Below are 22,779 nucleotides of genomic sequence, written 5' to 3' on the forward strand. Positions count from 1 at the left end.
TGGAAGAACATTAGTAACCCCTGAAGCACTTCGCCCGGGCAGACGGGCTTTTGGACTTCCAAGTACAAGACAAGCCCGTTTATAATTGAGCTTGAAATGTACGCTTGAACCCGGCTTAAGGTGGGCAAGGCCCAGAAAACGGACGAGCCCACTCAGCCCATTGACACGCCTGGCCATTTTCAGGGAGCAGATTTGGTGTGGCTTAGACCTCACCCAAGATGATGCGACCCTTACCGTGGGGCCCACCTTGATGTGTATATTCTATATCTACGCCGTCCATCCTTTTTGCCAAAATATTTTAGGGCATGATTCAGAAAATGAAGTAGATCCAATTCTCAAGTGGACCATATCATAGGAAACTGTGCTGATTGATCATTAATGTGCCACGAAAGTTTTGGATCCATTCATCCAAATTCATGTGACCTAATCAATGGCAAATAAACATTACTGAAACCTTACGGTGGGCCCTAGGAAGTTTCTAATGGTAGAGCGTTCAATCACCACTGTTACCTCTCAAGATTTTAATTTTCTTTATTTTTCAAATCTCTGCGTAAAATAATCTGGTAAAACAGATGGACAGTGTGGATATACTATACATACATCCCTGTTGACACGACTCATGGAGCCATGGTGATGTATGTATTTTATCTAAGTCGTTCATCCTTGATTTTAGGGTATAATCCCAAAATGAGGCGGATCCAAATTTCAAAAGGACCACACATTGGTGATCATGGTAAACAAACCTTCTTAGGATATGAGATTTATTTGCCATCAATAAAACATATTGACGTGAAACTTCTGTTGACCCCAATAAAATTTCGACAGTAGACGTTCAATCCTCTGTTTCCTGTGATATGGTCCACTTGATATTCGTATCTGCTTTAGCTTATTTTCTAAAATAAATTAGAAAAAATAGATGAACGGCTTAGCTAAAATACATACATTACGTGGGCTCCAGGAAAGACTGTCAACATGGATATCCCTGGAGACAATCTGGCGGCCCTTCACACCCTTGTAATGGCGCGTCTCCAGGCAATCCACTTCCGGCCATGGACGGCGTGGATAAACAGAAACATGGCCCCCACAGGAGCTCTGGTCGGACAGCTTACTGTCCAACCAATTTCAGACACAATCCACTTCCATTTCAAGGTGATCAAGCTGATCTTTGTATTTTTCTTTCATCGAGGTCTTCTTGACATTATCAACAGCTGCGATGGTAAATAAACCGTGGGAAAACCTTGTGATAGGCTCTTTGGATTTTTTAATGGTGAGGCACTCAATCACCACTGCTTCCTGTGGGGTGATCCACCTGATATTTGGATCTGCTTAATTTTTGGGACCACATGCGCTGGAGAAACAGATGGACCGCGTAGATATACAACACATCCTCAAGGTGGGCCCCATGGTGTACACGTTAAACCACATGAATCTTACCTAAAAGAAGACATTCCAGAGCTAGAAGAAGTGGAAATAGAATGGGCAATTAGGATTGTCCATCTACTAGGATCGAATAAGGATGGAAATTGATTTGAGCTAGCAGGGTTTGGAGGATTCTTTCTATATATCCAGGCTACACTAGGCTAGAAGTTAAAGAACGATCCCATCCGCTTGGAAATATCCAAGCCGAAGGCCTTTTTTAAGTACAGCTTCACTTTGGGCAGAATCATGCATGGTGGACCCAAGTGTCCATTGTTCGTGCTTACTTCGTTTGCACGCCAATAGGCCAGGGCACATCAGGCCTTTGACCAATGTTAGGTTGAACCCAATCCTTCTATATAGTGGGTCCAAAATGTTCAGACGGCCGATCTCAATTATTTGATAAATCAAGAAGCACAAGAATTGAAATTCTCAATTCGAGATGTTATTCTTAGCAGAAAACCCAAAACAAAAGAAAGAAAAATGATTAAAAAAAAAAAAAAAAGAACCATCCACGTAAGTAGATGTTTTAGGGTCAGCAGTTGGGCAAATCAGGTGGTGGAGGAAGCATCTGGGCTCCTGGGCCCACACCATTTTTTACTATGAAGACCATCCCCATTCCCCAGCTCTGGTGTCTCTCCAAATGGCAATGCATCAGCCAAACACCTGCAATAAATCAATAGATGTATAAATATTTAAGTGGGATGGGCTCAAGGCCCAGGCTGGTGTGGCCTGGATTGTTTTTGAAGGCCCGCTCATATTGGGCCAGGCTTGATCATACATAAAGGACTGATTGGAGAACCCAGCCCGTTGTTACTTAACACTGTTGGGATGGGTACTTGTTCAACGGGCTGGATTAATTGGGTCTAGGCCCATTAGTTAATCAACCCGGCTGATGGGCAGCGAGTGGATGATCCTCTACCAAAAGGGCCCACAAGTCACATTACCATCCAATCCGTTGAGTCCTTACGCCTCAGATATACACAGTGATGCCCACCAGATGAACGGTTCCAACACCAAAACAGCGCGTGCCTCATGTAAAATGTGCAGGTCCAGAGTACAGTTTTGCATGCTATAGCGGACTACTAAGCCGGATCTCCTAATAAAGTTAGGAATGCTCTACTTCCTGAGTAATGTTCTATGGGCTGAGAGTATCCAAACCTTACCATGCATATAGTTGCATTTAGACTTATTTGCATCCACATCACCTATCCGGACCGTCTATTAGATTCTCTCCAGTCTTGGTGGGGAGCCTTCAAAAAATCATACTGATTGGATGATCAAACCGTCAAGTCAGTGGTCTGCAAAGATGGATAAGATTGTTCATCGAAGATAGGTCCAGCCACGAATGTTCAGGACCACCTGACTGCTGTGAACTGCTGTGGTTTTAGAAGAGTAATGAAAGAAGATTAGATTAGACCTAATTGACGGACCTGACAGGTGATGTGAACAATGACGAGTCCAAATGCAACGATATGTATAGCAAGTTTCCATACAGATCAGTCTAGTAGATCAACTTACCAGGGTTATCAGCCCTGAATCTGAGGGCCACCCAGCCGTTCTTAGGAACACCAACGGTCGTCTCTTCTGGGGGGTCCACCAGGTTGTACCCCAAAGGGTCCTTTGTGGGGTCAAAATTCCCAAAACCCCATCCAACCACATAAAAGCTGTACCCATGCAAATGCACTGGATGGTCAATACCAACTAACACATTGGTTCCCTGCAGAACAAGCTCCACACTGGCATTGTACTCCAACATCTTCACCTTAGTACCGAAACCTGTAGCCAGCAGATTCTCCGGCAAGTCATCCCCGGTGTAATTGAACGTCTCCGGTGGGTAGCTCGGGAAATCCTGGTCGTAGATCCCACGGATCCCATAGAAGTATGCTCGTAGAATGTCAATCGATGGAGGTGCAACGAAACTTACGTTGTTCATACTCGCTGCGAACCGCTTACCGAAAGGACCCTTGCATGGATTATCAGTGCAATTGACTAGATTTACGGAGATAGTAAAAAATAAGTGAGTGTCTATCTGCAGTGGGACATTTATTGGATGCTGATCATCTGCTAGGCTTCTAAGGCCCTTTGTGAAGTTGATTGATGCTTGTGTGTCGTTGTAGGAAGGAAGGGTTGGGATTGGAGGAGATGATGGATGGGGAAGTGGGCCATCGTATTGTAAAATGGCTGTAGTTGTGGTATTGTCAAATCCAACTCCTATGGCACTTGAGTAGGCTCTTGAGGCCATGGGGTATAGGTTTGGAGGTTGGTTTGCTTCTAACAGAACGTCCATGGTCTGGCCTGGTGTGATCATGATGTAATCTGTCGGTAACGGTTTCACGTAGCTTCCATCTGTCCCGACCAATATGATCGGGTGTTGGGATACGGAGAAGAAGAGCTCTTCGTTCATGACCGCGTTGATTATGCGAAGTAGATAGCGACGGCCTGGACTCACCAGCATTTTGAAGGTTTCTGTTATGGGAAGGAAAAAAAAGTAAAAAAGAAAAAGAAAAAAGAAAAGAAAATAGGAAGGGTTAGATCAAGATATAATGGGCCCATATGGATGAAATCAAATTCATTAGCAAGATATAGATTCCCTAAATAGTGGTATATGCAGTTTATGCACACACTTTCATTCCTGCCTACACGGGCTATGGTGGGCCCCACATATGTGTGCATGTATCCACCCTGTCCATTAGGTTCGCTCTTCTATCTTTTCCATGGGTCCAAAAATCAGCCCTTTCAGAAAGTCAGGTGGGCCACACCATGGGGAAAAGATGGGAGGGGGTGCCGAACCAATAAAGCCTACTATATATTTGTGGAGCCCAGTGTGTTTTATATATACCATCCAATCTATTCAAAGGACATGGCCCAATAGTTAAAATTGACAAACAAAATATGATGACGTTCTAAAACGCAGGTAGACCACACCACGTGAATTTAGAGTTTTTAGGCATGATTTGACATTATTCCCTGGGTTCGGCTCACTTAAGTATTTTTTCGGCCTCATTTTTGGATTATTAAGTGATCATGATGGGGCCAGCACGATGTACGGAGTAGATCTTATACACACATCACGTGGAACCATTACAGGGTACCTCTTTCTCTCGACATTCATGAGATAATACCTTGTTGTGAGCAGGGATATAGGAAACCCGGTTGGCCATTGATGGTGTAAGCATCTGAGAGTTTGGGTGCTCCACCTGTTTGGTTTGCATCTCTTGATATGTCCATCACGTTTGTCTCCCACCACTCTCCTGCAAGTGAATATCATTCAACTATTATTCCATGGCCCATTGATTAAAAAAAAAAAAAAAAAAAAAAGCTTAGAATCTTCCAATCTCAAAAATCTTTGTGGCCAATAGCTGTGTTTCTCATTAGATCAACCGTTTGGATCAGCAAACTCGACCCAAAATCCAATGGGTATATCAGTAAGTACGACCTATCAATAGCTAAACTCTATGAATGCGCCTATTTCTACTAAAATAAAATAAAACTCCAACGAACCGCTTTATTTCGATCTTGATGGAAGTGGCGTTTTTTTTTTTTTTTTGGCATTATGGTAGAATGCTAATTATTGGAAGTTGACCCCACGACAATCAGTCCAATACATAGGCCCACTGTCACACTGTCAGTTCACACTTCAGTATTAGCCGCCCCCACCAGGGATTGATACCAAGACCTCAGTGTTGAAACGAGGTATTTTTAACTTGGTCTACCACTTGAGCTATGGATCGGGGTGTGGCTAACAGTGAAGTGTCCAATGCATAGGAGTTTCGACATGAGAATGCGAAGCCGTTATCAATACTCCCATGGTATATATATATATTTTAAAAGGAAAGAATGAAAAAGAAAGAAAATGGATGCATTTGGATGTTCCGTTTAATTGAATTGCAATCCTAATTAAAGTGGAAATTATTGTATTTGTGATGTAGAGTGGGTCGCAGACAATTACATGGCCAAGATGGATCAGAAAAGGCCCGGTCGACGACAGAAGTGATCCAGACCATCGAACCTTAAATCGGGCGTATCTTGCAATCCGGAATGAGTTACCTGACGTAAAATATATGATTTTGGGGTAGAACGAGCTACTGAAGCCAACCAACTCCGCTACGCCGGGTTGCGCAGCCCGGAATTGCGAAAAACCCCTGGATTGACGGTCATTTCCCAGTTTTAATTTCGTTTTTACTATAAATAGTAAGTTTTAATTTGATTATAACTCTTCATCCGTCGGGCTTTAGGAGTTGCGCCCAACGTGAAAAGAGCTTAGAATAATTAGGAGAACGGTTTGGTGAAGCCAAATAGGACACCTACTATTTTTGGCCGAAAACCTTGCGCACTAGTAGACATCACGACCGTCTATAAATAGTAAGTTTACTATTTATAGTAAGTCGCGGATTCTAAGAGTTTGAGTTGTTGTTTGATTCTAATTTCTTTTCCATTGCTTGGTAGCCCTATTTAAAGGGTTGTAAATTCGTTTTTATGGATCAATTAATCAATTTCAAATTTATTTGAATTTATTTCTATTTTCTGCTTCCTTTCCTCGTGGATTCGAGAAGTCTCTGTGAGGAGTCCAGAGAAGCTCCGTGGATTCGGAGTAGTTATCCTCATCACGTTCATCCCTGCGTCAATTGGTATCAAAGCGAGGATTCCCCTCGGGCCGATGGCAAACAACAAAGGTATGAATCAAAATCCTGTGGACGGTGATGCAGAGATTCGTTATCTTTCGGAAAGAATGGAAGCTTTCCACCGGGAGAGTCAGTTGACCATGCAAGGGCTGCAGGCAACTCTCGACCGTCTTGCAGATGCGCTACTTCGCCCCGAGCCCTAGGCGGTGCTCCACCACCCATGGTTGCTGTACGACACAACCCCGATTTTTGTAGAGCACTACCAGTGGCAAACCGTAGGGCTACACCAGATGATTCAAGTTCTAGCGACGAGGACCTTAATGAGAGTTTTGCTCAACGACCAATCTATGGAGGTGATCATCTAGATCGTGCTGAAAGAGACTATCGAGGTAAGGCTGAACTTCCTAGTTTTAACGGTTTATTACGTATAGAAGATTTTCTCGATTGGCTAGCCGAAGTAGAGAGATATTTTGATTACATAGACGTGCCAGATCATAAAAAGGTAAAATTGGTAGCGTTTAAATTAAAATCTGGTGCTTCTGCATGGTGGGAACAATTACAACTCTCACGAGCCCGCCAGAACAAGGCACCCATCTCATCATGGCCACGGATGACGCGTCTTCTTCGATCACGATTTCTCCCCAGTGATTATGAGCAGATATTATTCCAGCAATATTAAAATTGCAGACAAGGAAATCGAATTGTTACAGATTACACTGAAGAATTTCAACGGTTGGCTACACGAAACGATCTTTCAGAATCTGAGTCACAGAAGGTGGCACGATTTATAGGTGGGTTGCGACCAATAATTCAGGATCGAGTTCAGATGTACCCAGTCGGAACCATGGATGAAGCAGTTCAATTGGCGGGTAGGACAGAAACATAACTTGTAAGAGCTCCTGCTCGTCCATATCCTTCAAATCGACCCCCCATGACGGGTCCCACGCAGGATCCAGTGCTGCCACGAGGAAAAGATCTAGTACCTCAACTTCCTACAACCGCAAACCGTGATACGGGGAGCAGCTCATCCAGACCTCAACGTGCAGCACCCATAACAGCAGGTCCGAGTAGGATTCCAAATTCTTATACTCGGCCAAGGTCGAACAATTGTTACCGCTGTGGCCAACCAGGCCACTTATCAAACACTTGTCTTCAACGTCCCGCAGCGCACTTGACTATAAACGAAGGGGGCACTGAAGATGAGGTCGCAAAAGAAGACCATCGCTTTGATGAACATGAACAAACCACTGAAGAAATAGCAGGTGGCGAGGAAGTTACGAGCGAGGATTGTGGTGAATTTCTAGTTGTGAGGCGATTACTGTATGCCCCACGAAAGGAATTACATCCACAGCGACACAATATATTTCGTACTCGGTGCACCGTCAATGGAAAAGTCTGTGTTGTGATCATAGACAGTGGTAGTAGCGAAAATATCGTCTCGAGAGTAATGGTGGACAAGTTGTGGCTACCAACGATGAAACATCCTTCCCCATACTCTATTGGCTGGATAAAAAAGGTGAATGAGACCAAGGTAACTGAACAATGCACTATCTCGTTTTCAATTGGCAAAAATTATAAGGATCAAATACTTTGTAACGTGGTCGATATGGAAGTTTGTCATATGTTACTCGGTCGACCCTGGCAGTCGGACCGTGATGCGACCCATCGGGGACGAGATAATGTCTACGTATTCGTCAAGGATAGTCAAAAAATAATCCTTGCCCCTATGGCACCAGAGAACCACCCTGAAGCCTCTAAAATGGAGGAGAGTTCCCTCTTGACAATTCAGAATTTCATGGAGGAATCTAAGGAAACTGGCGAGGTATACGCCGTAGTAGTAAAGGGTGAGGAAGAGGAACCCTCAAACATCCCTCCAAGTTTAAGACTGTTGCTAAACGAATTTAAAGAAGTCTGGTCTAAGGATTTACCTGATGGATTGCCCCCCATGAGGGACATCCAACATCATATAAACCTCGTCCCTGGGGCTATCCTGCCCAATCGCCCTCATTATCGGATGATTCCAAAGGAGTGTGAGATACTTCAGGGGCAAGTGGAGGAATTGATCCGTAAGGGTCTCTTGAGAGAGAGCATGAGCCTATGTGCCGTACCAGCATTATTAACGCCAAAAAAAGATGAAAGCTGGCGCATGTGTGTCGACAACCGAGCAATCAACAAAATTACCATCAAATATCGGTTTTCAATACCACGGTTGGACGACATGCTCGATATGTTAGAAGGGGCCAAGGTGTTCTCTAAACTAGATCTAAGGAGCGGGTACCATCAGATTCGTATTCGACCCGGTGATGAGTGGAAAACGGCATTCAAGACCAAGGAAGGGTTATATGAGTGGCTGGTCATGCCCTTCGACCTATTGAACGCACCAAGTACTTTTATGCGTTTAATGAATCAAGTTCTAAAACCGTTCACTGGCCGTTTTGTGGTAGTATATTTTAATGACATATTGATATATAGCTAGGATGAGGCGGAGCACAGGAAACATCTCAGGCAGGTGCTACAGGTCTTACAACTTAACAAGTTGTACCTTAACTTGAAGAAGTGTAATTTTTTAACTGACGGCCTATTGTTTCTAGGATTTGTTGTAACGTCCACAGGCATTCGTGTGGATGATGAAAATGTGCGAGCTATTAGGGAATGGCCGATCCCGACAAACATTCATGAGGTGAGGAGTTTTCACGGGTTGGCGACTTTCTATCGTTGATTTGTGCGAGATTTTAGCACCATAGTCGCGCCTATAACAGATTGCATGAAAAAGGACCGTTCCAGTGGACCGATAAAGTTGATAAGAGCTTTCATGAGATCAAGCATCGTTTGTCTACAACACCGGTCTTGGTGCTTCCTAATTTCGACAAATTGTTTGAGGTTGAGTGTGACGCTTCATATGTCAGAATTGGAGGAGTATTATCACAGGAAGGCATGCTGGTAGCCTTCTACAGCGAGAATCTCAGTGAAGCCCGAAAGAAGTGGTTGACTTATGAGCTTGAGTTGTACGCAGTTGTTCAGGCGCTGCGACATTGGCGGCATTATCTGATTCAAAGAGAGTTTGTTTTATACACTGACCATCAAGCATTAAAGTTTATTAATAGTCAGACTAACGTGAATCGTGTGCATGTTAGATGGGTTGCGTTTTTTACAGGAATTCACATTCGTTCTGAAGCACAAGTTAAGGCAGTAGAACAAGGTGGCTGATGCACTTAGCCGTCGTGCATCACTACTGGTTACAATGAGCAACGAGGTAGTCGGCTTCGACTGTCTTAAGGAGCTGTATGCCGAGGATAAAGACCTCAAAGATTCTTTGATGAAGTGTCGGGTGACCTTCATATACAGGACGATTTTCTCTTTAAAGGGAATCGATTGTGCATCCCCCAAAGTTCTCTGAGGGAGCAGATTATTCAGGAGCTACATGGAGGTGGCCTTGGTGGACACTTGGGGCGAGACAAGACGCGAGCTCTTGTGGAAGAGCGGTATTACTGGCTGCAGTTAGTACATGATGTGGGAAAAGCCGTACAACGTTGTCATGTTTGTCAGACCTCCAAGGGGCAATCTCAGAATACGGGCCTCTACACCTCGTTACCTGTGCCTAACGGTCCTTGGGAGGATTTATCAATGGATTTCGTGCTTGGTCTCCCACGAACACAACGCGGCATGGATTCGGTGTTCGTGGTGGTAGTCGTTTCTCAAAGATGGCACACTTTATCCCATGCAAGAAGACCCTCGATGCAACACACGTGGCGAATTTATTTTTCAGGGAGGTCGTTCGGCTACACGGGGTCCCCAAGACCATTACTTCCGATCGTGACACGAAGTTCATTAGCCACTTTTGGCAGACTTGATGGAATCGATTCGATATACGACTTCAATTCAGCAGTGCTTACCACCCACAGACTGATGGGCAGACCGAAGTTGTGAATCGCACATTGGGAAACCTCCTTCGCTGTATTTCAGGAGAAAATCGAAGCAGTGAGATTTGTCCTTGTCCCAAGCAGAGTTTACATTCAACAATATGGTGAACCGCTCGACAGGGAGATCACCATTCCAGATTATCTACGGACGAGTGCCTCGCCACACACTTGACTTGGTCCCTCTACCCAAGCACCCGGGCACGAGCATTGCAGCAGAACATATGGCAGACAAGATCATGGGCATCCATGCAGAAGTGCAGACTAAGCTACATGCCTCGAACGAGAAGTACAAGGAACAAGCGGACAAGCATCGGCGACAAAAAGTGTTCGAGGTGGGCGATCGCGTTATGGTTCATCTGCGTAAAGAGAGATCTCCGACCGGGACGTACAACAAGTTGAAAAATAAGAAGATTGGACCCGTCCCAATCATCCGAAAGATTAATGATAACGCTTATATTGTTGATCTTCCAGATGACATGGCAATCTCACAGACTTTCAATGTCGCGGACCTGACCGAGTATCATGAACCAGAGCATGACGAGAACTTGAGGACAAGTTCTTTTGAAGTGGAGGAGACTGATGTAGAGCAGGTCGCAGACAATTACATGGCCAAGATGGATTAGAAAAGGCTTGGTCGACGAACGAAGTGATCCAGACCATCGAACCTTAAATCGGGCCTATCTTGCAATTCTGAATGAGTTACCTGACGTAAAATATATGATTTTGAGGTAGAACGAGCTACTGAAGCCAACCAACCCTGCTATGCTGGGTTGCGCAGCCCGGAATTACGAAAAACCCCTGGATTGACGGTCGTTTCCTAATTTTAATTTCGTTTTTACTATAAATAGTAAGTTTTAGTTTGATTATAACTCTTCATCCATCGGGCTTTAGGAGTTGCGCCCAACGTGAAAAGAGCTTAGAATAATTAGGAGAACGGTTTGGTGAAGCCAAAGAGGACACTTACTATTTTTGGCCGAAAACCTTGCGCACTAGTAGACATCACGACCGTCTATAAATAGTAAGTTTACTATTTATAGTAAGTCGCGGATTCTAAGAGTTTGAGTTGTAGTTTGATTCTAATTGCTTTCCCATTGCTTGGTAGCCCTATTTAAAGGGTTGTAAACTCGTTTTTATGGATCAATTAATCAATTTTGAATTTATTAGAATTTATTTCTATTTTCTGCTTCCTTTCCTCGTGGATTCGAGAAGTCTCTGTGAGGAGTCCAGAGAAGCTCCGTGGATTCGGAGTAGTTATCCTCATTACGTTCATCCCTCCATCAATTTGATTTCTTAAATCAAGTAAAATATAGGACTTGTTGATGTCATCGATAGACTGTTCGATGCCACCTTCAATGACATCAATCAGTGCTTGATCCCATCAGAAAATTTTCAGATTTTCTCTGGTTAGTTGCTGGACATATTAGTGTGTTTTTTGATGACATCGAAGTGGGTTCGATTCCATCAAAGTCAACCTCACGCAATGCTATCGAATCTGGGTCGGTGCAATCGAAGGAATCCAAAATTTCATGTGTTGTCTCTAGATGGTTTAGGTGTTAGTTCGATGCCATCAATATGGCTTCGATGGCATCAAAGTACAAGCTTCAATAGCATTGAATTGTGTTCGATGCCATCAAACTATTTGGCGCAGATTTATATAGAACGTTAATTTTGCGAGATTTGTTTTCGATTTCTTTTAAGATTCCTTTTTAGCTTATAAATATGGATGTAAACATGATTGAGAGAGTATTCAAGGGTTTTCAAATGGTGTGGCAAGGGTGAGATTCAACATCGTTCGAATCGGGTAAGTTCTTTATTTTGTAATTTCTACTTTCATAGTGATCATTTGTTGCTTTGTGCTGTGATTTTTTTTCCGCAAGAGTTTTTCTACTTAAAATTTGTTGTGTCCTTGTTCTGCTTGCTTTGTGTGATTGGAATACTCTCATAGGTTCTTCTTTGTGTGCTTCTGCGATCTCCCAATAGAAAGAACCAAAGTACATTTGGACTCGTTATGAGATAGGTAGGGGCTTTTCACTTGGAATTTGGGTAATTTTCAATGGTCAAAACCATATAGGGGCTTACCTTGGATGAGGGAGTTTCCACCTCTGATCAATCCTTCTTTGGTCCATCTTTATCATGAAAGTATTTACAATCCGCTCTAGATCATTTTCCTTTGCCTTTGAATATTCCAAGGGTTAAAATATTTCAACATGAGACTGTTTTTGGGCCCATCATATAGATGGTTTAGGTAATTGATAAGGACCCTAATCCAACGGATGAAGTCCAAATGTAGTCAATTTCAATAGATTGCGATGCATCCCAGCAAACCTCATAACTAAAAATTGTATTCCATGGAAATCAAATGGAGTGTGTGCCTCCAAAAGGTAAAACTGAAAAATAACAATTCAATTTGCTTGCGCATCCAAATGGGGCCTTAATGTACCTAGTATGATTGGCACTTCCCCATCAGGCATTGTGAATGGATAGGCAGTTCCAGGGTTTGGATAAACGATGATGGCTCCATGGACCGTTGCTCGGGCCCAGTCGCTGTGTGCATGCCACCACAATGTTCCTTCTTCCACGGTGAACTCGAACCTGTAAGTGTAATTTTTGCCTGGTTGAATGGGGCATTGCGTGATATACTCAGGACCATCTGACCATGGATTCCTCTCCTGTTTCACTCCATGCCTGCAAAACTTACCACTTTCAAATAAACAACCTACATGTCCATCCTACACACATGCATGCCTGCATGCATCTAGCCACTTGAGCTGGGTCTGCTCCTCCTCATACCAATGTATTGCTACTTATACATTGGATCTGGAGTCATATTGCAATGATCAGAACCAATTTTATGATGGACTTTACCATCGATGGAAGATATGAGAAATTTCTTCGGGAAGATGCTATCGATGGCCCCACAACAGAATGGTTAAAAGAGACGGTTCCTATTTAGTATGAAATGTTAGGATCATTGGAAAATGACCCCAGATACAACAACTACAATCCGTAAAAATACCAATAGGTTTGATGGTTTTCATTACCCGATTGCATTTTAAATGACGATATGAATCAATGCCACCGGATAGAAGCTATAATCTTATAATCATGCTTCATTGATAATTCTCAACTTAAAATCTTGGATTTGAATATGATTAAATATTCATTTTCATACCTAAGAACCTTTTGAACAAATATTTCTTACTAGTGGCTTGGGTAGTACAGAATCCAGAACATGAGCGGTTCAGATTATCAAATCAGCCACCTACCATTAATTCTGAGGTGGGAAGTCAGCTTTGATTCTACCAGGCTTTCATTTTTTACATGTAGGTTTGTGATTTAGCATCCAAACCGTTGATATTATGGGCCGGGGAGTGAAGGTTGCGTGTACCAAAAATTTCCCAGATGGAAGAGCTCTAAACCTTTCAATAGGTGGTCTATAAATAACGGTTAATGTAGCATCAGTTCCATTCAACCAAATATTCCATGGTGAAGATCTTTGAGCATGGGCTATCTTCTCTCTGTGTCTCGAATATTGGCCCACCTATGTGATTTCCAGGATATATAGACCATCCATTAAAAGGCCACCAGTTTGGACTTTGGATTCTATACGCGGGACGGACTGGGTCCTGGCAGATGCTGTGTGGGTCCACCATATTGTATATGTTTCATCCACGCCATCCATCCATTTTCCCCATCATTTAAAGATATGAGTCCAAAAACAATGCAGATTGAAATCTCAAGTAGACCGGATCGGACTCGGTTCGAGTCAGGCATGCCGGTATAGAGTCGGATCGGATTCGGGTCAGGCCTATTTCGGATCAAGTCGAGTTAGCGCTAACTCGGTCCGTCTCAACTCGATGCGCTGACGCTACTCGAGCTCCAAGTTTTACATGGGCCCAAAGTGATGTATTTATTATATCCACACCGTTCATCCATTTTTTAAGATCATTTCAAAGTATTAGCCAAAAAATGAATCATATCCAAAGGTCAACTGGATCACACCATATATAGTAGCAGGATAATGATTTTTACCATTAAAATACTCATAGGGCCCACCATAACGTTTATTTTTCATCCAATCTGTTCATGAGGTCACAAAAACCTGGATGAAGAGTAAAAACAAATATCATATTGGTCCAAAACTTCTGGGAGCCCCAAAAGGTTTCAATTATAGATGTTCAATCTCCCACTGCCTTTTGCAGTGTGGTCCACTTGATCTTTAGATCTGTCTTATTTTTCAGCTCAAGCCTTAGGATAAACTTGTCAAATAGATGGACGGTTTGGATATAACACATATCGCATGATGGGACCCACAGAACTTGCTGACATCAATACACCAGCTAGATAGCTGATGTGTGGTACACAAGCCAATCCGCTTCGGACGAAGATTGCGTACTACCCCTCGTCCCTAGCTCCGAACAGGCAGTTATGTGGGCGGGCCCACCATGATGTATCTTTACATCCAAGCCGTCTATCCCTTTTCTCAAATTATTTTAAGCATTAAAACAAAAATGAAGCAGATCCAACGGTCAAATGAACCATACCACAGATGACTCTTGTATTTAATGCAACTGACATTTAATGCTTTGTACATTTTAATGTAACCAAGCTTATTATATGGTGTGGTCCACTTGAGCCTTGGATCTGATAATCTGAGAAAAGGGATAGACGGCTTGGATGTACAGATACATCACGGTGGGCCCGCCCACAGAACTGCCCGTTTGGAGCTAGGGACGGGCGGGGGTAGTACGCAATTCGCGTCCATCCGCTTCCACGGTCAGGAAAGATTTGGGACTCTTCTGACGAGGATTGCAAATGGGCTGTCCAGCTAGCTGAGAGAGAGAGAGATACCAATGAAGGGTAATGTTGTATTGGGCTTGATTTTGGGCTTTAACAAAAACCTCATCTCCTTTGTTTACATACAGCGTTGGGCCTGGAAATTGCCCATTTACTGTCAATATGTTCTTTGTTTTGCACAGTCGTGTGTACGGAGTCGATTCCACCTGTAATGGACGCAAAAATTGCATTGATTTCAATAAGTAGGATATGATCTGTGTATAAACTGTGCACCAAAACCGTGTATAAATCACCTATACTCCAAGAAACTTCTGGCCCAGATCACCTTTTCGTCATTTGTTGAATTTCCAGGCCCAGTATGTAGACGGGGGCCAGACCATGCCTGCTTAGAGGCCCAAATAAACAATACTGCAGAAGTTAATAAACGTGGGCTCATGGTTAGAAGTGCGTGATAGGTTTGGGCCTGGGCTAGTTTCCTTGTCAGAAGAACTGGATAAAGCTCTCCGCATCCCATCATGGCCCAGTTTCATCCCTTTCACATTCACATCAATCCTGAAAGTCCAATCAGTGGGCCACCTACTTGACCGTATCTCATTCAGTTGCATGACCTTACAATCTTTACAGATGTAAATCACTCTACCATCCAAACATGAACACGGCCTTGGTCCAAAAGGTCCAATCAAAGGCCCTGATCAACACAAAAACCATTTATATGTGGGATGACTACTCACATCTATATCCATTCAGATCTAGGAAAAAAAAAAAAAGAAGTGTAAATAAATAAAATATATCTATATACTGTGGAATACTACTACAGCTACTAATAACAACAATGGCAACAATAAACAACAATAAGAAGAAGAACAATAACAACAATATACAAGAAAAGAAGAACAAAGGTACTTACAATAAAATCATAATAATGTGTCTTTCCACAAGCTTTGTGCCCCAAGAAAACATGTATCAATAAGAATCCTAAAAACTGAACGCTTCTACTCTTTATTTTCATTTCCTACGCCAAAACAAGCGTTTTTTTTTTTTTGGTTGGGGGAAGGGGGGCTTGTTTTCTGCTCTTTCAGTCTCTTTGATTTCCACTTACATTCTTGAAATAGTAACACCTTTTATTGTTGCCAGATTCTTACGATATTCTCGGCACCGTTTAAAGAAATACAGTTGTACGTAGTTAACTCATATACAACATGCAAATGAGTTAAACTTGAACGTGGAAAACAGCAAACCAACCTTGAGCGTCTGGATCTGCCACATGTGTGCAATTTGTAATGGAAAAGCCTGAGCAGATTGGTTCACGTGGAAACGACATCATAGAGCGACCCATTCATGATCGAGAAAAAAGATGAACGGCGTGGATAAAACACTTAAAGCACGGTGGGCCCCGCAGAGCCCTGCCCGGGAGGCCAGGCCATTGGCGTGCTCCTGCGCAAGTCAGGTTAGCAAGTCCTTGGCATTTCTGGGGTTGTCGACGGGCTGGGTTGGGGCCGGGCCGAGCTTTGTCCAACTGTAGCTGTCTTAAAACCTAAGGCCAAACCCAGCCCAACATGAGGCTCCAGCGGAGATAAGAAATTTTAAAAAATAAAAATTAAAAAAGCACACCCATTATTTTTTAAGAGGTCCACCATGATGCTTATATGAGATATAATCTTATCATTAAATGTGTAATCCCGTACTATGCCAAGGGGCAAAAAAACTAGACTTTTCTGTGATTCAAATGAGCCACATCAAAGGAAAAATTGCCAGAGACATCCATTAGTATTTAAGATGCTGAACTTGTATTTAAGCATAGGACTCAAAAATCCAGCTCATCTATCTTTCAGTGTGCCATATCAAGGTAAACAGTTGAAGGGTAAGCCTTTTACCATATGCTTCAAATCATGTGACTTACTTGAATATAGAAGGGTGTTTTGTTTTTTATTTTTGCCACGGACCTGACAAGACACCTGATTAATGAAGTGGATTTTATATCAACACCAAAGTTGTAGCCCACCCAAGCGGCCAACCCTTTCATCCAAAAATACTTGAAATAACACCTTTCATCTTTACGCATGAGATGTGTCTCTGGATAACTCTCCTCATACTGGCTCCGTATCTCTTAGGAGGCCCATTTTGACATCCACGTGAGATCAAATTCACACAATAGATTTGTAATCTTACTTTATGTCTATGCTAAAGAATCAGATTGAAATATGATTCAGGTGGGCTATACTAAAGGAAATAATTGGGAGAGACAAAGACTATATATTTTCAGGGCACACTGTGATGTTTATATAAAATCTACTCTAACCATTAGATATCATACCCAAGCTTATTCTTGGGGCCTAAAGATCAGTCACATCCGTTATTCCGGTGGAATGTACAAATGGAAATAATTTGGACGGTGAATATTTCCCCGTACACTATTTCCACAATATGTGGTCCACTTGAAACACGGATGGTGTTGAGTTTTTGTCCCAAGTTTAAGATGGGGTGACACACATTTTGATTACGGTGGATTTTACATAAACATCATGGTGGGACAGACCCAGCAACCCCTTCTCTCCTTCCATGTATCAAAGCCAATGATTATTTTGAAGTCCAACAGACTGAGACGAAGATAAGGTGAGGCAGGTGACGACACGCGGACGCGGATTGGATAATCACAGGTAGAGTAGCGAGGCAGGTAACGACACAGCGGAGACGCGGATTAGACTAGCTACTGAGGTGACGTCACCAAGTACCGTAGGTCCTATCATGATGTATGTGTTGTATCAACACTGTCCACCCATTTGGAGAGATCATTTTAGAGCATTATTCAAAGAACCACGCAGATCTAAAATTTAGTAAACCCCACCGTAAAAAACAGTGGGGAGAGTGATGCCCACCATTGAAACCTTCCTAAGAGCCACTGTGATGTTTATTTCACATCCAACCCCTTCATAGGTTGATACATACATTAAAGAAGGGAAAACAAATATTAGCTTTATCGTAAACTTTTGTGACCCTTTTAAGTTTTTAATGGTGGGCATTACCCTCTATTGTTTTATGTGGTGGGGTCCATTAGAGATTTGGATCTACTCATTCTTTTGCTCATACTCCAAATGGATGAATGGTGTGGATACAAAACATACATCATGGTGGACCCAGCAAATTTGTCAGTAGCTATAATCTGCATCCCGCTGCGTGTCACGCACTGACCGTAGGGCCCACCTCGATTTATGGGTTGTCCATTTACTTTTGGACACGGATTAGATACTGACAAGTTGAGTAGCCAAACTGGCTACTGAAGTGACGTTGTGAAGTTTTGTAGGCCCCACCATGATGTATGTGTTTTATATGCCATCTCTAACCATTTGGAAAGGAGTCCGGATCCTCTGTTATCAGGTCAACAGAGGATTCCTGATACCCTAATTCTCATTGGTCCACATCACCACCCAGTAAAAAATTAAAAAAAATTAAAAACAGCTTCAGACGCCAAACCATTAGGGTAACAGGAATTCTCTGTTAACTTGATAACAGAGGATCCCGACTCGAAAGGAGTCCGGATCCTCTTTGGGAAGATCATAACTAAAGAATAAGTCAAATCCAAAGATGGAGTTGACCCCACAACAGAATACATGAGAGAGTAACAGTACTCTTGAAACCTTCCTTAGTCCACCGTAATATTTATGTTTATTTGTGATCCCCACATGTTCATAAGTTATAATATACCTGGACCAAGGGAAAATGCAAATATAAGCTTCATTGAAAATTTCTATTACTTCAGAATTTTTTTACTGGTAGGCATCCAATATCCACTGTTTTCCGTGATGGATGTATTCACGCTTTGGATGTGACTCATTCTTTGTCGCATTTCCTTTATATATATATATATCCCCACAACTTGGTAACGTCACTGCAGTGGTAAGTGAGGCTGCTACACCTGTCGGTAGCTAATCTGCATACTCCACTTTTCCGGATAATTTTAGAGCATGATCCAAAAAAAATGTGGTAATCCAGATCTTAGGTGGACCACACAACAGGACTTGAAATTCCCACCATTAGAATCTTCTTAGGAGCCACAAAAGTTTCCAATCATGCTACTATTTGTGTTTTCCCTTCGTCCAAGTCTACATGACTTTATCAACAGGTTGGATGGCTAATAAACATTACAGTGGATCCTTGGAAGTTTTTAATAGTAGGTGTTCAATCACCATTGTGTTCCCTAGCGTCGTACACTGGAGATTTGGATCCGTATCATTTTTGGGACCATTCTCAAAAATGAGCTCGCGAAACGGATGGACAGCATTGATATATGTCAAATACATCAAGGTGGGCCCCACTGTCCGCACCTCATCTACTTAGTTGTCCGTGCGGGCAGACGGGCTGTTGGACTTCAAAGTCCAAGTCCAGCCCGTTTATAATTGAGCTTGAAATATAACCTTGAGCCCGGCTCAAGGTGGGCTAGGCCCAGAAAACCGACAAGCCTACTCTGCCCATTGTCGGGGAGCTGATAAGGTGTGGCTTGGACCTCACCCAAGATGATGCGGCCCGTACTGTGGGCCCCACCTTGATGTGTGTATTCTATGTCCATGCCTTCCATCCATTTCGCTAGATTATTTTAAGGCATGATCCAGAAAATAAAGCAGATCTAATTTTCAAGTGGACCATTCCATAGGAAACAAAGGTGATTGACTATTAATGAGCCACAAAAGTTTTGGATCAAGCTGATTTTTGTTTAATCCCTTCATCCAAGTTCATGTGGCCTTAGGAAGTTTTTAATGGTAAATAAACGTTACTACAACCTTATGGTGGACCTTAGAAAGTTTTTAATGGTAAATAAACATTACTAAAACCTTACGGTGGGCCTTAGGAAGTTTTTAATGGTAGGGCGTTCAATCACCCCTGTTTCCTCCTAAGATTTTTAATTTTCTTTATTTTCGGAATCATGACCTAAAATAATCTAATAAAACAGATGGACAGTGTGGATGTACTAAACATACATCAAGGTGGACCCACAGTACAGGCCGCACTTAATACGCTCACTTTAGGGTATAAAGTATAATCCCAAAATGAGGCGGATCCAAATTTCCAAAGGACCACACATTGGTGATAATGATGCCCACACGTTGAAACCTTCTTAGGATTTGAGATTGATTTGCCATCAAATCTGTTCTTATTGAAAGGAAACACAAATATCACATTAATCCAAAACTTAAAATTTCAATAGTAGGCGTTGGATCCTCTCTGTTTCCTATGATATGGTCACTTGATCTTTGGATCTGCCTCATGTTTTTGCTTATTTTTTAAAATAAGCTAGGAAAATGGATGGACGGCTTGGATAAAATGCAACATCACGATGGGCTCCCGGAGAGAGTGTCAACATGGATATCCCTAGAGATGTGTCTCCAGGCAATCTGCTTCAAGCAATGGACAGTGTGGATAAACAGATACATCCCGGTGGGCCCCATAGGAGCTCTGGTTGGACGGCTTACTGTCAAACCAGGGTTAGGACACAATCCACTTTCATTTCAAGGTGATCAGGTGATCTTTGTATTTTCCCTAATCACAAGAGATCTATTCTAAGGACAAATTGGTAGCAGCAAAAGCTAAATTTTGGACAACCTATTTAGATGAGTCTCATCCTAGTCTCATAACTCTCAATCATTTTATACTGTATTGGTTATTCTCATGTTGTTTGTTTACTACCTAAATAAGAAAGAATTACATAGTTCATGTAGTGCCTTTATATGTTAAAAAAACCTAGCACATAATTAAATGTAATGAAATAGTGTTATCATTATCATTCCATCATTGCAAAATCAAAAATTGGCAACTGTTAGCCAAATGTAGATATTTTTAAAATATAGTAAAAGAATTTGTAATCATTGTATTTTTCATTTGTATTATCAAAAAAATTTCAAATATAAATAAACGCACCAGTGTATGAATTTGATGATTTGATATAAAGTAATGAAAATTTTTCACCATTATGATTTTGACGATGATAAACGAAACACAATGATACCTGGTGATAATTATCAATTTAAATAAGTATAAATTATATATGAAATTACAAAGGACCATGCTATGCATGGAGTATGTAGATTCAATAATTGAATTAAAGACATACTCTTGATTGAGAAGCCATAGCTGCAGGCGATAGCCGAGATCTTCTTTGCCTTAACCCTTAGGGAGGGTTTGGTGCATGGGATTGGGTGAGATTAACTGGGATAAAATTGTTTGAAATCAATCATTATGCATAGCCAGAGATTGTCATGGAATTCAAAATTTTCATCCCATCTCATTTCGTGTGTGAAAAATCTCTCATGTATACTAGGGCTGAAAGTTGGGCGGGTTCAACTCGACTGACCCGACATTGGGTTGGGCTTGGGCAGGATGTATCGTGTTTGGTCTTGGGCCTGAGCCATACAAACGCCAACCCGATAAAACTTGGGTTGGGCTCGGGTTGAGGTCTCGGATTGCCCTACTCAACCCGAACCTGATCAATATATAAGTTTCTTATAAATTGATTATAATTGACTGTGGATTGTTTGTGTTGAATGCACAAGAAATTCCAATCCCGTCGGGTTTCATTGGTCCACGTCATTCCTGATGACTCAAGTTAACAACATACATCGGATTTCTCTCCCCCAAATAGATTGCTTATACATAATACGACTTTTAAAGAAGTAGTTGTCCTATATTTTAGCTTGTTTGTTAAAAAAAAAAATGTTCCTTACGATAAATAATTACATATATAATTAATAAAATTATAGGTATAAAAAATAAAACTCATATTAAAAATATAATAGATTAATGTAATAATGAAAATATTAGCATATATCTACCCGACCAACCCGACCAACCTGACCGAACTCGCTTGGGTTGGGCTTGGGTTAAGAATTCCCAACCCAAAGTTAGGTTGGGTTGGGTTAGGGTTGAGGTATAGGAACCTTGGGTTGGGCTAGGGTTGAGCACCAACCAAACCGAACCTGCCCAACTTTCAGCCCTAATGTATATAACAGATGAATAAGATACTGTGTTTGGGTAGCAGGGTGAAAAACCATGGTGGAATAGCGTGGAGTAGATACCGTCAATTGTGATAGATGCACTTTTGTGTGTGTTTATATCACACAGTTCCATGGCCCCACAATGATGTATGTATCATATTCACACTGTTTATCCATTTTATGAGATCATTTTAAGGTATGAGCCCAAAAATGACGCATATCAAACCTCAAGTGGGCTACAATATACAAAGCAGTGGAGATTTAATGTCTACTATTGAAAACTTTTTGGGGGCTACAAAGTTTTGGTTAAACTAGCATTTGTTTTTTCCCTTCACTGAGATCCATGTGACCTCATGAATAACTTGGATGACATATGTATATCATGATGGGCCCTAGGAGGGTTTCAACTATCAAAATAATTGTCCTCACTGCTTTATGTGGTGTGGTTCACTTGAGCTTTGGATCTGTCTAATATTTTGGGCTATGGCCTAATATGATCTCAAAAAATGGATGAACAGTATGGATATAATACATATGTATATTATGTTGGGCCCCACAGAACTTGGTGATGATAATACACGGCCACGCAATTTAGCTTCCGATTTTCTCTCTTAAATCCCTCACTCTGATTGTAGTAAATTAAGTAGGATTGGGAGACTCCTTAATTCAAAATTCTATCCGGTGTGGTTTCTAAAGTCTTAATCCAATGCTAACAAAAGTAATTACCAAACAGCAACAAGGTTTGAGAAAGTGGTTTTTCCAATTCAAATCCATCAAATATCATCTAATATGGTGCACCAGACTGATCCTTAGAGAAGCACTAATATAGGAATAAAAACTTCAGTCATATTAGGCTCGGGGACCTAGGCCAGTTTATATAGCTTAGAGGGTTGATGAGTTTGAAACCGATTGAAACTCCTCTCCCTGAGCCTCTACGTGAATTTGGTGATTCTAGTCTAGCCTGAATACCGTGTGTGTGACACAATTATAACACACCACCCCTTGCACGATTTTAAATGAATTACAACTTAGTGAGGT

The 22,779-nt window shown here is 41.9% G+C and overlaps 1 protein-coding gene across 1 annotated transcript; it reads right to left on the reverse strand.

Annotated features, from left to right (window-relative positions):
- Nucleotides 1-1,603: 1,603 nt before the first annotated feature.
- On the reverse strand, nt 1,604-15,513 carry LOC131225879 (laccase-14). The gene is made up of 5 exons (XM_058221480.1): nt 14,813-15,513; nt 12,402-12,646; nt 4,542-4,670; nt 2,938-3,885; nt 1,604-2,082 (listed from the first exon to the last, which is right to left on the reverse strand). Exons 1-5 carry the CDS (start codon nt 14,986-14,988, stop codon nt 1,952-1,954), a joined length of 1,629 nt encoding a protein of 542 aa, XP_058077463.1. The 5' UTR covers nt 14,989-15,513; the 3' UTR covers nt 1,604-1,951.
- Between the last annotated feature and the right edge of the window lie 7,266 nt (nt 15,514-22,779).

The sequence above is a fragment of the Magnolia sinica genome, chromosome 2, assembly GCF_029962835.1.
Source record: "Magnolia sinica isolate HGM2019 chromosome 2, MsV1, whole genome shotgun sequence".
Taxonomy (NCBI): Eukaryota; Viridiplantae; Streptophyta; class Magnoliopsida; order Magnoliales; family Magnoliaceae; genus Magnolia; species Magnolia sinica.